The 17,025-nt window shown below is 26.1% G+C and overlaps 1 protein-coding gene across 10 annotated transcripts in view; it reads right to left on the bottom strand.

Moving 5' to 3' along the window:
• The window catches only part of LOC113556984 (oxidation resistance protein 1), a 157,203-nt gene that overhangs the window by 25,968 nt on the left and 114,210 nt on the right, over nucleotides 1–17,025 (bottom strand). The window contains exon 1 of one of the 10 annotated variants that reach the window (XM_026962242.2): nucleotides 2,235–2,563. The exons of 8 other annotated variants lie outside the window; for them this stretch is intronic. Coding sequence is in view for 1 of the 2 variants with exons in the window: in XM_026962239.1 (XP_026818040.1) it covers nucleotides 1,813–1,936 (124 nt within the window). In the remaining variant the exon portion in view is untranslated. Of the gene's footprint in view, nucleotides 1–1,812; nucleotides 2,160–2,234; nucleotides 2,564–17,025 lie in introns of those variants that run through there. One more of the 10 variants, XM_026962239.1, reaches the window with a different exon arrangement.

Below are 17,025 nucleotides of genomic sequence, written 5' to 3'. Positions count from 1 at the left end.
AAATTATTTACATAAAAATAAAATTTAAACTTTAAAACAATTTACCTATCAGCACTTCAATTAGAATTCAATAAATAGGAATTTTTTTTATCTAACATGTTTGAATTTAATTAGTTTAATATTTATCAATTTTAAGATAAAATAAAAGGAGTATTAGTACTATATATTATTTTTATAAAAATTCTTAATAACCTAAATATATATTTTTTCATAATGAAGGTACCTACAAAAAAAATATCTAATACTCCAAATATATATTATTATATATTATATAATATAGTTATATTTACCATTGTTTGTTGTAAACAAATATTTATGCAACTTATTAAAAACTAATTATTAATCATTAAAAAAATATATACACAAATGCATCAACATTTTCTGAGGAACCAAGCCATAAATATCATACATGCAAAACTTGCATGCAATAAGCATTTTGTGAAAATGAAACTTACCTTTCCCAGACTGTAACTCATGCTTTTAAAACTTATAGCAGGCCTAATTTTTACTAAAATCAATAGAGCCATTTTCAATTCATAGCACTCATTAAATATTATTTTATTTCAAATTTTTTCAATATTATATACATTTTAAAAGATATACCTACCCAAAGGAAGTAAAAAGCAATGCATATTGTAATTAGACATCATGTAATCAGTAATTACATAAAAATAATGATATAAAATGATTATTATTAAAACCATTATTATATATATATAAAAATATAAATAAATCAAAATTAACTAAAAAAAAGACAATCATTAAATTCGACGCCCCTAGTATATTTATATAAATTTTAGTTAAACAAGAATTTATACAAAAAATAAAATATAATTTGATTAGTAAAAGTTTCTAGTTATCGAGTAATCTATAAGGCAAACAAAAAAACCTAATATTTTGAATAGTTTATAATAATCAACCAACATTATATTTATTACAGAACATTTTATGTATTTTCAAACAGTAGACTTGATCAATATATTCAAAATATTTATAAAAATAATAAATTAATAATCACTGAGTTTGAGATGATGCTATTGTCACATTTTTTTTCCCTAATGTTCGTTTAATTTTAATAGACAGAAATTGTATTCCATGATGTACTTTGTTGAAATTTATGTTATAAAGCGACAGAATTCTTGATGGGAGAGCATACAAGGAAAGCGACTCTTGTTTTTATTGACAATTCTTTTAATAGCTTGATTTAAAATATTCTTAACATTTTCCATTAAATGTCCTGAACTCAACCCTGATTCAGGGTAAGGAAATACAATTTTTCATTATAAAATATTGAATGTATTATGCTAATATTAGGATTTAACTTGCATTATACATTATGTGTATACAATATTGGCAGCAAAGAATATAGACATACAATTCACTTTTTAATTGAAAGAAAATAAATAAGTAGAGAAATTAATAAGAAAATTTATTTATTTATTAAGTTTAACAATATTGGCAGAAAATAAAACACTTTCGAAAAACAATTTTAAAATTTCAATACAAACATATGGACAATTTTAAATGAAAAAAAAAGATCAATCTATACTTTACTTCAACTAACATTATTTATCAAAAATTATTATAAAATTCAGTATACATCATACCTATAACTAGATCTATACTTAGGTGGGTATATCAATATTTAGCATAGGTGTATACACTTTTTTGATTAAATCATATAAAAACTTATGCTATATCAGATAGCTAGGAAAAGTAGGAACTGTTTATAATACAACAACATTATTCTATCTCCTATTGCAATGTTTTGATAAATAAGGACAACACAGCTAAATATAATGAAAATCAAACCTGGCAGTACTCGGTAACGGACATAATATTCACCACCACAGCAGCTCTTATAGATTGTCACCGTCATCGGAGTGTAAAACTGTTCGATTTCACAACTAACCATACTAGTGGATTCCATTACCATAATTTCTGCAGTTTTTCACTGCACATATGTATAATGGTAGTGTCAACTGTCTATTAAACGTGCACATACGTCTGGAAAGTGTTGGCCAAATAAAGCTGCATTGTTAAAGTAATTATGAGCACACGTTAAGAAGGATGTATGGAAAACAAAACAAAAAAACAGAAAAAATAATAAAAGTTGAAAAGATAATAAATAACTAAGAGCTCAAGAACGTTTCTATGCAAATAAAGCGGAGGTACAATTAATTACCGTGAAAACTAGAAAGCACAAGGGCTTTTGAGTAAACAAGCTCACTTACTTCTTTAAACGTCACATTATTTCATGCGTCCCTACATTATCCGTTTTATATTTTACATTTTTACATGATAATGTGTATACAAATGTGTACTAGTGTACTACGCAGACGTGCAGAGTGAAGTGCGAGAGCAAACACGACACACTTGGATTTAAACGGCAGTTCGTCGAGTGGAGTAGATTTATATTTATCGGATCATCGATTCATGTAAAACTTATAATCGTATTCGCCGATAACGAGATAGTCGGCTTCTACTACGAGCCGACAACGACGACAATCGGCACCGACAGCCAAACACAACTGTGTACTGATGTTGTTACTAAATAGTAAATAGTAAATACTAACAAATAACATGTACCGTATAACGTACAAGTACAATGTATCAATGTTACTATAATTGATAACGATTAGCGACCAGTCGCGGCGCGGCTCGCAGGACACTCGCTGACGAGTGATAACGTGACGTCTACGGATAACTACGCATACCGTATTGCTATGTTTGCCGCGGTAACAATAATATGGTTGAACGCGCGTATTTTCGGGTAACCGCGACACTGTGGTTCCTCTGACGTATAGTGCGAACCGGCCGGCGTGTCGAGCTTGCAGAAAGTTGCTGCGCAGTGCGCGTCGGTAAGCTCGCGTACCAATATTTTGAATTTTTTGATACGAATTCGCGGTAGTAACCCTATTGTCCCCATTTAGGTATCTGCTAACCATTATATTATAATAGTATGTAAATATTAAATAATATGTTCAAACAATGACAAACTATAGGCCTCTTGCGGAACGCCATCTGCCGCCGGTGTCGCACAACTATAAAAGTCGACCGACGACGGATACGTGTCGCAGTGATCAATAGAAAGTTATTTTTTCCGCCGCGATCGAATGATTTAGAAAATCCGTTGTGCGTCGGAATACTACACTTTATTCACAATACAATACTATCGTCTATTACCAACGCTAACCGTTGAATTATAAAAAACGAAAAAAAAAGCGCTTAAAAAGTGGTTTGTATAGTTGTTGTTGTTGTTCAAACTTCAAAACCGATTTTTTAATTCGATCGTTCATATTATTATCGTATATTCGCGATCGATAACTTGTAACTACTTAAACCGTTATAACCGAAAATGAAACCCTCACGATATTCAGACGAATTACGAATTTACTTTTTCAGATCTATAAACTTTAGCTTAACAGCCTACACTCAACAGCGACTATTCGACTATTTTCCACTGATATGTTTTACATCGTATATTGTATATTTTTTATAACCAATTTAGTAAGGTGGGTTTTCGAAAAGAATTTATAATTTAAGACCGCGTAGAAAAAATACGTAGGTAGGTTGGTAGGTATTATATATGTTATATGTAGGTGTTATAATAATTATTTATGTGTATTAATATATTATGACGCGGGTTTAGCGATCAATAGAATAATAAAATATTGTATTATAAGTATGTTTATGCATAAGTACACCTTTACACCACTATGATTTATATTCAATGTAGGTAAATATTCCAATATTTACAACGATTGCCGCACCTTTAAAAATTTTACAGTTTAACTAATATCTACTACAAATTAAAACCGTGATTGACGGAACGAAGAAATGAATTAATACGTAATACTTACAAAAATTAGAAAGAGGTTTCAAAAGTGAAAAAATATATGAGTTACTTATCAGAAAATTTAAAATTTAAATGTTTCATTATTTAAGATATAATCGGAAGAAATACGTTAAAATATTTTTTAAGAGTGACTCAATCCTCTCCCTCAACACACACACACACACAATTCGAACGCTGACAATTTTTTTTTTTTTTATATATATGTGGGTATTGATTTACAACTGAGTTATGGGCTGAAATATATTTCACATAAAGTTCTGACCTTCGTGTTTGTAGATTTCAATAATTTAACGGTTTCGTTAGAAGCTGCCTGTGATGGGTATTGGTACTCATGATATACGCATATTAGCCCGTACTTTGTATACGTATATACAATAAGTTGCTGGACCGTCAAAGACTTGGCGGGGTCTCGTGACACGGGATAAAAAGGGATGGGTTTAAATTAAAAAAAAAATGTATAAATTATAAAAATTCGTCGGAAAAAAAATCAATTTTTAGTCGGTGTGGCGTGGAATGAATTTATATAAGTGGTTTACCGGTAGATAGGCACTCAGTCCAGCAGTGGTCGAAGTGAGGGCGATAATACGCATGGTGGGACGTGATTCGCATTATATTATTTCATCCCTTATATAGACACAATTTTTTTGCAATAACGCCTCCACTTATGTAAAAAATCAATCAATCATATTTATATAGGTATGTACCTGCATACAAATATTCTAATCAAGCTTATGGTTTTATATTTGTATATTATATTAGTTCAAATAAAAAATTTTAAATAGTGTATGTATATAATATAAAATATAATCTTATAGTTTAAGTGAAAATGATTGAAATATGTCATTTTTGTTACTATACCAAAGATTAAACACCTTTTGGACTTTGGCTCACCCCACTAAACGATCCTGTACGACGGGCCCAACGTGGCTGTCTAGAACACTCAGGGTTGGGCAAATGGGTATGCATATTAAATATATATATTTATTATTTTTTATACTGTCCTGTACATTTTAAAGTTGCATTTTATATATTTATTAATATTCTGTCAATATTTAATATTATATTAAATATAAAATGGATAATTTTAGTCAATTATTTTTAACAAAATACAAAATACAGTAAGTTAAATATTTTAATTTGTACTTACTAATTACTATAATACATTATATTAGTTTTTAAACAGTAAACTCTATTAATAATATTTTTTATAATTCTATTGTTTTTTTTTAATGTTTTTTACATAGCTCATCTGTTACGGTTATTGGTATTTTCATATATAATTTTATAGTATTTAATAATACTGTTTATTAATAATGTAAATACCTAGTACCTACCAATTGCAATTACATACGTAATTTCGACAATAGTCACCTTTGGTTACTCGACAACCAAATAGTATGCATTTAATATAGTATTAGGTGCCTTCAACTACCTGCTTGTATAACTATTAACTAAATTCAAATTATTTATTATTATGTGTATTTAACATAAGTTATCACTAAATATTTGTTTTATTTATATAATTTATACTTAATATATTACATAAACTTTAAATTACCAAACCATTTTGTATTATTCATTTCAAATACACTAACAAAAAAAAAAAATCCTATTTTGCATACACTATTTTAATAACAATTTAAAATTTATTTTGTAACCATTTTGTCCGATTTTGGTGACAATCGGCCTTTGCACACGATTTTCCGATTGTATATCATTATATGGTGAAGTGAGAATTTTCTAGTATAATGTATTCGTACATTTATTTGAAACAATAATATATATTAATGTTTTTTACAAAATAAATATTTAAATTCAATTTTTCCAGACAAAAGGTTATAAATATACTGAATTGATATATTTATAGTGAATAAATAATATAAGTACAAACAGCGTATGTCATAGTTTTATGATTTATGTGTGGTTTTTTCTTAACTATTAAGTACTATTTATTTGATATTGTTATCATTGGTGATGGATATATATTTTACGACATATTTTTATCGATTAATCGGTTATTACTACAACATTACTACCATTGAATTTAAAATATTATATAAAAAAAAAAATATGACATACATCACGTAGAATGATAGAAACGTTGTTAGTGTAAGACGTGTCAGTATGTAATTATACAGGGTATCCTACCTTGTACAAAATATAAGTACATAGTTGAAGTTAAATCAAATAAACAGCCGTTTTAAATATAACATTATTGTAACTATTTAAAAATATAATATATCTACTCAAATTGTTGATAATTTATAATTATTAAAGGTCTTTTAGGAGAATTAATAACATCGACAAATACTGTATTATATATTGTATGATGATCCTGGGAAATACAAATTAAAATGTTGGTACTTATTGTAAACGACGAACGCAATAAAAATATATAAATATGTTCGGTAATTTACTCAGTATTCATAATAAACTTAATTATTTAAATTCATTTTTAATAAATATTTAAAATGTAAGGTCATTATTTTGTATTATACTAATTATGAGTTTGTCATTTTGCTTTACTTATTTTATTATATTGTTAATTGCTAAACAGCGTTAGTATTTAATGATATTATATTATTCCTAATAATGTTATTACTGATTATTAGAGAAAAATGTTAGTCGATTTGGCACAAATCCAACAAGCCTGTGAAATTAACAAAAAACGATGAAATACATTTTAAATAAAGAATCAAGTTAGTTTTATTGCTATTATTTATTAGTATTTTACTTAAGATTATATTATGTAAAATGTATACTTGGATAACTTAAAAAAAACCTTATATTAAGTATCACATTTTAATAAAGTTTTATAATGTAAATCTTAATGAAATGCATAAATCATATTGGATTTGCTAATTGTACAATAGATATGTTTGAATTTAGTTCTGAATTAGTTTTGTTCCTTTAATTATGAATAAAGATGTACTACATTTTAATTTTAGTGTAATATAAATACTAAATATTCAAAATAATAATAATAATAATATGCCTATTAAATTATTTAGGTAAAATTAATTTTATAGGTACTTCTTAAAAAATAATATAAAAGTTAATTAATACATACAACTGAAACTTGTAGGTACTTATTAGTTATTAATGACAATTTATTACATACGACATAGTTTGGTTGAAATTTTTTTTAAGCCACTTTGCATGTATTTAATCACACATTCCTAACAATTCAGGCATCTGAGAAAAATTTACCACTTTGGAATTAAAATAAAATCGTAACAATTTGCACCAACTTCAAAATGTTTGTATTTTGACTGTTGTATAATATGTACCTATCGTATTTGTAAATATTGATTGGCGCCACTATGACTCCGTCCGTATAATAATATTAATAAAGAAAGTATCTATGTAACCTAAATATAGATACTACTTAAATTTAATTAGTTTGGTATTAAATCAGATCAGTGAGTCACTGAGACATATAAACACTTTCACACTAGGTAAAAATGTAATGAAATACTAACGATGTAGAAGTTTGATATTTTTAGCCATAGATACAACCTTATAAAGTTTTAATTAGATAATCTAAATAAATTGATGATTAATATGTATTGTTTATGATATACCTACAATATAGTCTATAACACACACACAATAATATTATGTATCTGGATTAAAAAATGTAAGTAAATCAGAAAGGTATCAATAGATAATTTTTACAAAGCATGTTTCGAAAACAGAAACCAATAAGTTTTTGGATGCAAAAGTGAATAAAGTGGTTTTTTTTTAAAAAAAAGACACTTAATATCATATTGGGAAATAGTAAAATTTATCGGTGAACGTTTTCTCTAAAACCCTTGTGCTTTGAATATAATTATAATAGAATACAATAATATATAATAATTATATTATATATAATAGAAACGTTCTAAAGAGATATATAAATGTATTAATATAATAAGTATACCTACCATGAATATGTAAGTATCTTCGATGTATATTTTTTGAAATGAATATAGTTTGAACGACGACAAAGATTAACTGATCATTTTTAAACTGTATGCTCATGTCTAAAGCTGATTACACACTAGACATTTCGATTGATCTGAGAAAATAATTGTCGTATAATCAGCAACGTCATCAACTTAAGTACAATGGATATGCCTACAACCCGATTAACCGGAAGTGTCATAAAAATCGTTTAAAGATTAGATTTTTGTGTATACATACATTAATATAATATATATATACAATTTATATTATTGTAAAATAACGAATTTCATCTAACATTATTATTGTTGATAAACTTTTAAACAAACATTATAGATAGCATTTATAAATGTCAAAAAAAAAAAACAAATTTTATTTAACATTATTATTGATAAACTATTAAACTAATTAAACAATGTCAATTTCAGTAATGTAAAATTAACAATTAATATATGTATATGTATTATATATATACACATAAATATCGATACTATAATAATATGATCTATTCAAGTTATCGACTTATCGTAATTGACAATTATAAAGTAATGGTGATATAGATATAATAATATTAGAAAATTATTTGAAAGATTGAACCGATCGAGGGTGTTCAGATATTAAATAATGACTCAACATAATATAGTTGCTATATAGAAACTAAAACTTGATGTCAATTGAAACACATGTTGATTAAATGGGTGTCAAAGCATTTTATGCATTTCCGATTATTATTGAAATCAATTGAAACACATGTTTGTAGGACCAACCTAAATCACAACACAATCGTGTTCTTATTATTGCCTTAAATCTATAAGGCATGATAGATCTATATTATTAAGAAGAAAACTGCTTTCAAATAAAACGTACAGACAAAAATAAATGTTTACTCGTATAAATTTATATATTTTTTTTTTTAATTCTTCATACATTTTGAATACTATTAATTGTAATCTTATTTGGTTAATTTAATTGCAAATTAATTTAATTTAATTTGCAATTAATCAATAAAATTATTTTAAGCATTTTTTTTTATCAACTCCATCCGTCTCAATTAATATGAATAATTAATGCTCTACTATATACACATTGATTAACCCAATACATTTTATACCTTTTTGTTATCATCAGTAGTTGAATGATTTTTCAAAAGAATTAAGAAGGATTATTTAAATAATATCAAGTCGAGGATATCAATTTCTTAATATATATCAGTTATGATCAGTGGCGTATTTAGGGAGGATTTTAGGGCTTCAAACCCCTTCTGAAATGTATGATTGGTACGGCCATTAATTTTGGTTGTATAATTAATTGAAAATTTTTTTTAACCTCTCCTGAAATTAATTTCTACATTCGCCACTAGTCATGATAAAAATGTTGTACATATAGGTACCTATATATACAGGGGTGACAAACTTGTAGCTCGCGAGTCACATGTGGTTCTTGTCATTGTTAAATGCGGCATGCGTCTTATTTATAAAATTAAAATTTATTTGTTATACTATAACTATTATGAATTTTTTAAGTATACATTTCTAAAAATTTGTTTAATTATAAAAAACGTATCTAAAAATATTTTTGCTTTTGGTATCATTGTATTTATCCATGTGGCCACGAACTTATTCATGTTGACTACCCCTAACATATACTATACTACTATAGGCACATATATGTATAGTTAATATTATGTGTTATTGAATTAATTCTCTAATATAAAAATATAGGAGATCTAAAAGTATTTAGTCGATGTACAACATAAAATAGATAAGAGATATATACTAATATAATATATACAGTCATTTTAAAGCAACAATTTTTATATTTTGCTAATTTACAGTGTTATTGTAATATGTATAGAATATAATATTTAAATATAATTTTAAAACTCCGAATAATAATGATTTAATAATATTAAATTAAACATACCCTACTCACGTATAAATAATTAAATATTTTTGAACTATTGTCATAGAAAATTGAATAAATTATAATACAATAATTTATGTTTCATTTATGAATTGTAACTTAATCCTAATAAACTGTTGTAATCAAATTAGTATTTGATTACTTGAGAGATTTTATTGTGAGCCATTGCACAATGACAGTTTCTTTATTGCCACTAATTAATAGGTATCGATTTATCCTACTATTTCGACATATACCTAATAAATCATAATATTTTTCCATTTACTACTATTTATTGGGTATCTTTGTTTTCTTACAATTTTTATGAATCACATTATACGATAAGAATATTGACTTGATCGTAACAAACAAAATAAAGCTACAAATCAAATACCATAATAATTCATTTATTAGTTATATAATTTTATAAATGATTAAATACGGTGTTCAATTTCCACTTTCCGCGGCAACGGGGAGGAAACGTAAATAGGGTTGTAACCTTGTAACATAATGTATATCTAGAAGATCAAGCCACCAGTATAATTATCGAGTTTTAGGGAAAGATAATACGTTTATTTAAAAACATTACAAATGAAAGAAAACTATTTTAAACGCATAATAATAGCTATAAAAAAATTACACTTAAAATAAAATTTAAAGTCATGTCTACCGTTATTATAGCGCGTATTACATACCGTATATTATATTATTCGTTGTTGAACAAGTCTACACATTTGAAAAAATTTAATTGTATTATGGTTTCTTACTTATAATAAACTATGCATTTTTTTTTCAAAATCAATTTTGGTTACTATAACTGTGCCAGATAGGAAGTAATAAAAACTATCGAAATATATGCTTAAAAACATTTGTTATGAGTTTAAAATTGTAGATAATGTAAGTGATAGAAAGTAAAAACATACAAAATGTAATTAATATGAATTCTTTGTTTGAAATGTATACTGAACTGTTGTATTGATTATTTTTAACATTAGTTATAGCAATAATAGATTTTAATAAATTGTAAATAAAATGAAATTAGTTAAATATATTTTTTTAAATTTTAACTTACACACACAACGATCCACTCTTTATACCAACACAAAATAAATAATTTTGTGATACCTACTCGTAGTACCTAATAGACAACAGTATTATAATAATAGTAATTAATTGATGTCAAGTGCAATTATAAATATAACATGACCTATACACTGTGGTTTGTATATTATGTAGATAATATAACTAATATCATCATGTGTGTTCCTCATCATCGCTAAGTATTATTGTATACATAGTCATAGGTGTGAGTAAGGGGAAGGGGCTTGGGTGGGCAAAAGCCCCCCCCCCCAGAATTTTTGGGTAAATGAATGTGCTTATAAACATATTACTAATATGATATTAGTATTATTTTTGTCTACAATATAAAAAAATATAATGTTTCATCATAGGCGTAGGGTGGTCAATTTTTTTTTTTGGGGGGGGGGGGCTTTAGCCCTTTCAAGGGCAGACATGTAACGATTCATGGGGGGGCTCTGCCCCCTACGACCCCCAACCAATGTATATCTGCAAATATACATAACAAAATACAAATAACGTGTGACAATCTAAAGTTTTTATTAAAATATTCAATGTTTTTTTAAAAATTTTTTTTTACTTATAAAATTAATCGTTTATTTTCTTTAGAGTAAATCTCTAAACAGTTTCATATAAACGAATAATCATTCAAGTAAATTGTAAACATCAATAGAAACAATAAATAATAATTTAATTTAAAAAAAATTGCTATAAAACATTTTTAGGAATCTATAGCTCCCATAACTTAAAGGACTAGTTACGCCTATGTACATAGTATATTGTTATCCGTTCAGGTATATAAGAATAGCATACCTATATATTATATATTTTTATATATTTACAATGTGCCTATATGACGAGGTGAACGTCTATGAAATTCGAAAATAAAATTATGAAATATATAAAACTATAAAAGACATCTTATTAAATCAAAACGTGAAACCAAGGATGTGACTATATTTATTATACGTGTACATAAAACATTTATATAATTGTTATTATACGTTTGTACTCGTATACCTAGATCTACCTATATTTTTATATAGATAAATCATTATTGACGAATAAAGGCTTACGGGTATTCGTACGATGACAAGACGTATTATTATTATTATTATTATTATTATTATCGAGTCGCGATAACTCGAAGTTGAAAGAAGATAAAAATTCGCTTCGAGATATCTAACTCAAATTTATATTAATTTATATTTCTAGGAAATAAAAAAAATTCGAGTTGTCAAGTTTTTCGAGTTATTGAGGTTCGAGTTATCGCGACTCGACTGTATAGCAAAATTAAATAATAATAACATAATTACGAACTACGTTAATTGTTTGTACCGCGGTAACTAGTAGCCAGTAGGTAACTATACTGTGTACCCAAACATTAACAAGAGTTGAAGTTATGATGTACAAAAATATATATAATGGACATTATGGTATTGACTGTCAATGTATAATAGCGCAATACAGACGGGTCAAACTTCGAAATACAAATATTATACCTAATATCACTATTCACAGATGTTAACGACGAGTGACATCTTTCTCAAGACTATATGTATTAAACTTAACAACAATCAGAAACTATGCTTATTGTACCAAAAAAAAAAAATGAATAGATCGTACAATTAAAAAATAAAAATATTATCTAATCTTGACTTCGCGTAATTTTATGTTTGTTTTTGTGATAATAATATTATTACGATGTAGATTTATTGCGAATGTCGATAAATTACGCATCGACGCACAACTATAATACTTATTTATAAAATATATATCAATTATTAAAAATAATTATAATATTATCGACGCGGTTAAGATGTGTTATTAATTGACGACGCGATAATAACATTGTTATATAATAATATTGTATTATAGTAATTGAATATACAGACGAGTGATAGGTTTATTAGTAGTATAATATTATGTACCTTACCTAGGATATTTTCAAAACTTTTCCTGAGGAGTCGTGATAATTTAACGAGTTATTATATTAAATTTACACAAAAAAAGGCAGTATAATTTATTCATTTATAAGAATATTAATATTATTATTCAACACATTTTTTTGACTAGTCAATTCACCGCTGGTACCTATCATTATTTATTGTCTTAGAAATATATATTTATACATTGAAATCAAATTTACTTTATTCGTTATACATTAATTATATGCAGTAAATATATATTAGTATAGTAACGACTGTATGACATATTATTATGATACTATTCGTCATTATAAATTAAAATATAATATATAGGTCATTCGTCAGCGGATATTATTTAAAAACTACGTATCGTAAATGTAGGGTAATACAAAAGATGTAAACCAGTTGAGTGTGTAGTAGGGCATATAATAAATCGATTGTATCGACGTACCGTCGGGGCTATGTACACATGAGCTGGGTCTTGATATCCCGGTTTTGTTTTTTTTTTTAATTATTCGTTGCGTACCTATTACTTCTACCTATCGCGCGGTAATCGAACGAGTTACGTCGTCACCATAACCTGTCATTGTAGATCATTATCGCGCGTATCAGTGATCTCACTATAGTCATAATGTTCAGTGTTGACATAGAACTTGAATGATATTATAATATATAATGATTTATATATTATTGTTCTATAACATTTTATCATTATCAACACGGCTTAGCTTCAATTCATCGACGATTGAGCCGGAATGTATAGTGTGTGTATAAAGACTAATATTCTAACAGCTCTGATTAGCTTATTTTCTTTTTAAATTTTTGCCGAAATAAGTGATTTTACACAATAGACCCTGTTATACATATAATTACAATATTGGTTTGCCCATTTAATCAATCGTGTTAAGTAAAATAAATTTCATCAATTATGAGTGTAATTTATTTTTTGAAAAATTGTGAGTAAAATTTCAACTTTGAATACTGTTTCACTCTCGATATTATACAGTATTATACATAATTACCCATGATAATGTAATAGTGCATTCAGTGATGAGTTTTTCTTGCCAATTTTATTTTTTTAAGATGGCCGATGGTCGTCCTATGTTTAGTTTTATTTGCTTTGCGTATTATATAATAATATAGGTAATAGAAGTTGGAAATTTGACTTTCAAGAGGTCAATTTTAGCAGCTTTTCATGAATAATCAGTAGTACACGAGAAAAAAATACGAGAAAAATTGATCCATCTGGTTATTAATGTGTTTCGAGCTTTAAAATCAATAAGGAAAATGTCGAAATCAGAATCTATATAGAAACGAATACGTATTACAAATATCGTATTATATATTAACCTAGATTTGGACATGGGTTAAATTCATAAGATCACTAATTTCATATAAGAATGAACTATTTATTGTCTGATTTGGTAAAATCAAACGGAATTGTCTTTTAACCAACATTTTACGATTTTATTTCTAAAATTCATTCAACGAAGATGTTTACGATACAACAAAGATTCTGGAAAATGTGACTCTTTTTTTTTATATAAAAGTTAATAGAAGTACAAGAACCACATAATTTAGAAATAAAATTCAATCTTAAATTCTAAGTTAATGTGTTTATAAATATAAAATATTATGATTTAATTATATACACCGGGTTATAGTATTGGGCTATAGTTTTCATATTTAGGTCATAGGTTTGTCTGAATCGAAAATAAAAACAGTTTTTTATTCGTGTATAATATAATATACAATATTAGTACAGCTGCGACGACTAGGTTGATAAAATAAAACTGTAAACGTCGAGGGGACTTGCGACTATTATATTTTTAGTCAAAAATTATTCATTCTAATTATTCAAACAGTATAATATACGTCGCAACTCCTATTTCGATAACGCTATCTAAAACATATTCGAGGGAAAGGCCGAGCTGTGTTTATCTTGGTCTTCTGAATTGAAATAAATGGGGTTTAAATATTTCAAGCTAACATTTTTAATCAACTAAAAATGAGCTTTGGTCAGTAAACTTACGGAGAATTCTAATATTTTTTAATAATGCAAATTGGAATAAGAACTGTAACATTCTGTATATGAATTATTAGAATTGTTCGTTTGAGTGAAAAATGAAACATTTTATCGTTATTACTGAATAGATGTGCGTATACATACTAGTGCGTAAAAATTTAAATCGATTAATGTAGAAACTTGTTCTTCTATACTTGCATTTCACATCAATAAACAATGATCATTTACGAACTATGACTATAACACTATTTGTACATAAACACACAATCAATAACCGAATGCATGAGAAGTTGCCTATAAAATGCTCCTGAGAATCATGTAGTCGCGGGGCTTTTTAAATTACTATGAGAAGTATACGTTCAAATTATTTAAAAACATTGAATTTCGATAAATTATGTAAGAAACGTCGTCCTTCGTTTGCGAAAATCTTGAAAAACAATTTTCAAAAATATATTTCAGACAAGAAATGTATTTTTAATTAGAAAGAAGTTTCAAACTTAAAGTCTTTCTCTTCTTACTAACAAGATTAAAGTACTTTACAAAGGATTCAACGAGGTTGATTTTGAATATTAATTACTTAAAAAAAAAAAAATTACAAGAAAAATCAATAAAATACTACGGCCCTATAACATTGAAAGACGTAATTGTTTTTTTTTTTTAACAAACCGTACGGATATTGTCATCGAAACTATTTCGTCAAATATTAAATAAAATTATTGCATTTACATCTTATGCATGTATAAGGTTCTTTATCAATCTTACCGAGTATTAATTTGTAAACGCCCAAATGCGTATAATATCTATACGTATATATAGATGCACAAATATACAATAAACAATCAGTAACACATAGGACATTTTTACAACATAAAACAATTGATTTGCCGTGAAATTAATTAATGACGCTTAATAGCATGTACTGTTGTTCGCATAAACGTCAATTATTTGTCTAATATTTACGTTTACAGAAATTCAACTCGACAAGGACAAATAGTTCATATGAATATTTTAAATACCTAATATGTATGTACAAAATTAAACGCCATTTTAACCTAATGGCACAATATGGTAGTTGTAATAAATATAATGTTTTCGCAAGACAAACTATTGTCACGGACAGGCAAAAAATGTGTTTGTGTCTGTACTTAATCAATATATTCCTACCTATAACATAATATTTTAAAATTAGTTTGAAAATATACCGTTTCGTGTATTAAATGTATTTAATAATTATTTATTTATTTCTATAATTCAACCAATTCTCATGTTTATGTTCAATTTCATTGGTGTTTAAAAATAATTTTAGTGTTAAATTTTAGACAAACAATTTAAAAAAAATAACATTTAAAAATATAAGCACGTTAAATATTAAAATCCTATAACATTTAAATAGTCCAAAACATAAAAAATATGTTTTTTTTTTTAAATTTAAAGCCTGTCTTTTATTTAAATATTTGATATTTTCTATAACATACATGAGTAAATAGTATGATAATATGGCGATAGTGCAGTGATAGATGTCTCATTATCAAAGTGTTATGCAGGGTATCCTGCGATTCACTTTCAAATATTCTATCAAAAGGAAAAAATTACAACACACAGTAATTATTTCTTCTATTAAATATAATAAATTATACCTATTACTTTAAGTTATGAACAATAATAATATTTGTTTTTAAATTGAAAAAAAAAATTATATTAAATTTTTTTGTACTTATGCGGTTATGGTGGCAGTAACTTAGCTAATTGTTTTATCTAATACCATCAATAACACGCACTATAATAGATCTATATTTTATCTCTTGTCAATTAAGTCAAAATATATGTATTAGGTAGTACACTCCTGTAAAATAATATGTTGTCATGTCTACAAGAAATTCAAATAATTTATAATACACTATAGATTTATTTTATACCATATACTATGATTTGTCAAACACTTAATCTACCTAGTTGATATTATCATTATAATTTTTATTTAAACTTGTTTATATTATATCTTGTTTTGCTCTTAAATTATTTTTAATATTACTTATATTAAGTATTAAATTATAATTTATATTTTTGAATGTTTATATTGAATAGTTATCAATTATGTACTTTATGTATTTAGTCCTTGTATATTTCTACATCAAGTTTATTTACTACAGAGTAAATAACATGCGTTATTATACGTACTTAAGTAAGAATACTATATGAATAACGTGTATGCAATATCGGACAATAAAGGATGGGTGTAATTTAGTATTTTATCTCGATACTCTATAATAGCATAGAGATATTCG

This window comes from Rhopalosiphum maidis, chromosome 1 (genome assembly GCF_003676215.2).
Source record: "Rhopalosiphum maidis isolate BTI-1 chromosome 1, ASM367621v3, whole genome shotgun sequence".
Lineage (NCBI taxonomy): Eukaryota > Metazoa > Arthropoda > Insecta > Hemiptera > Aphididae > Rhopalosiphum > Rhopalosiphum maidis.
Note: the sequence above shows the minus strand (reverse complement) of the source record. Positions and strands in the feature narration are given on the sequence as shown.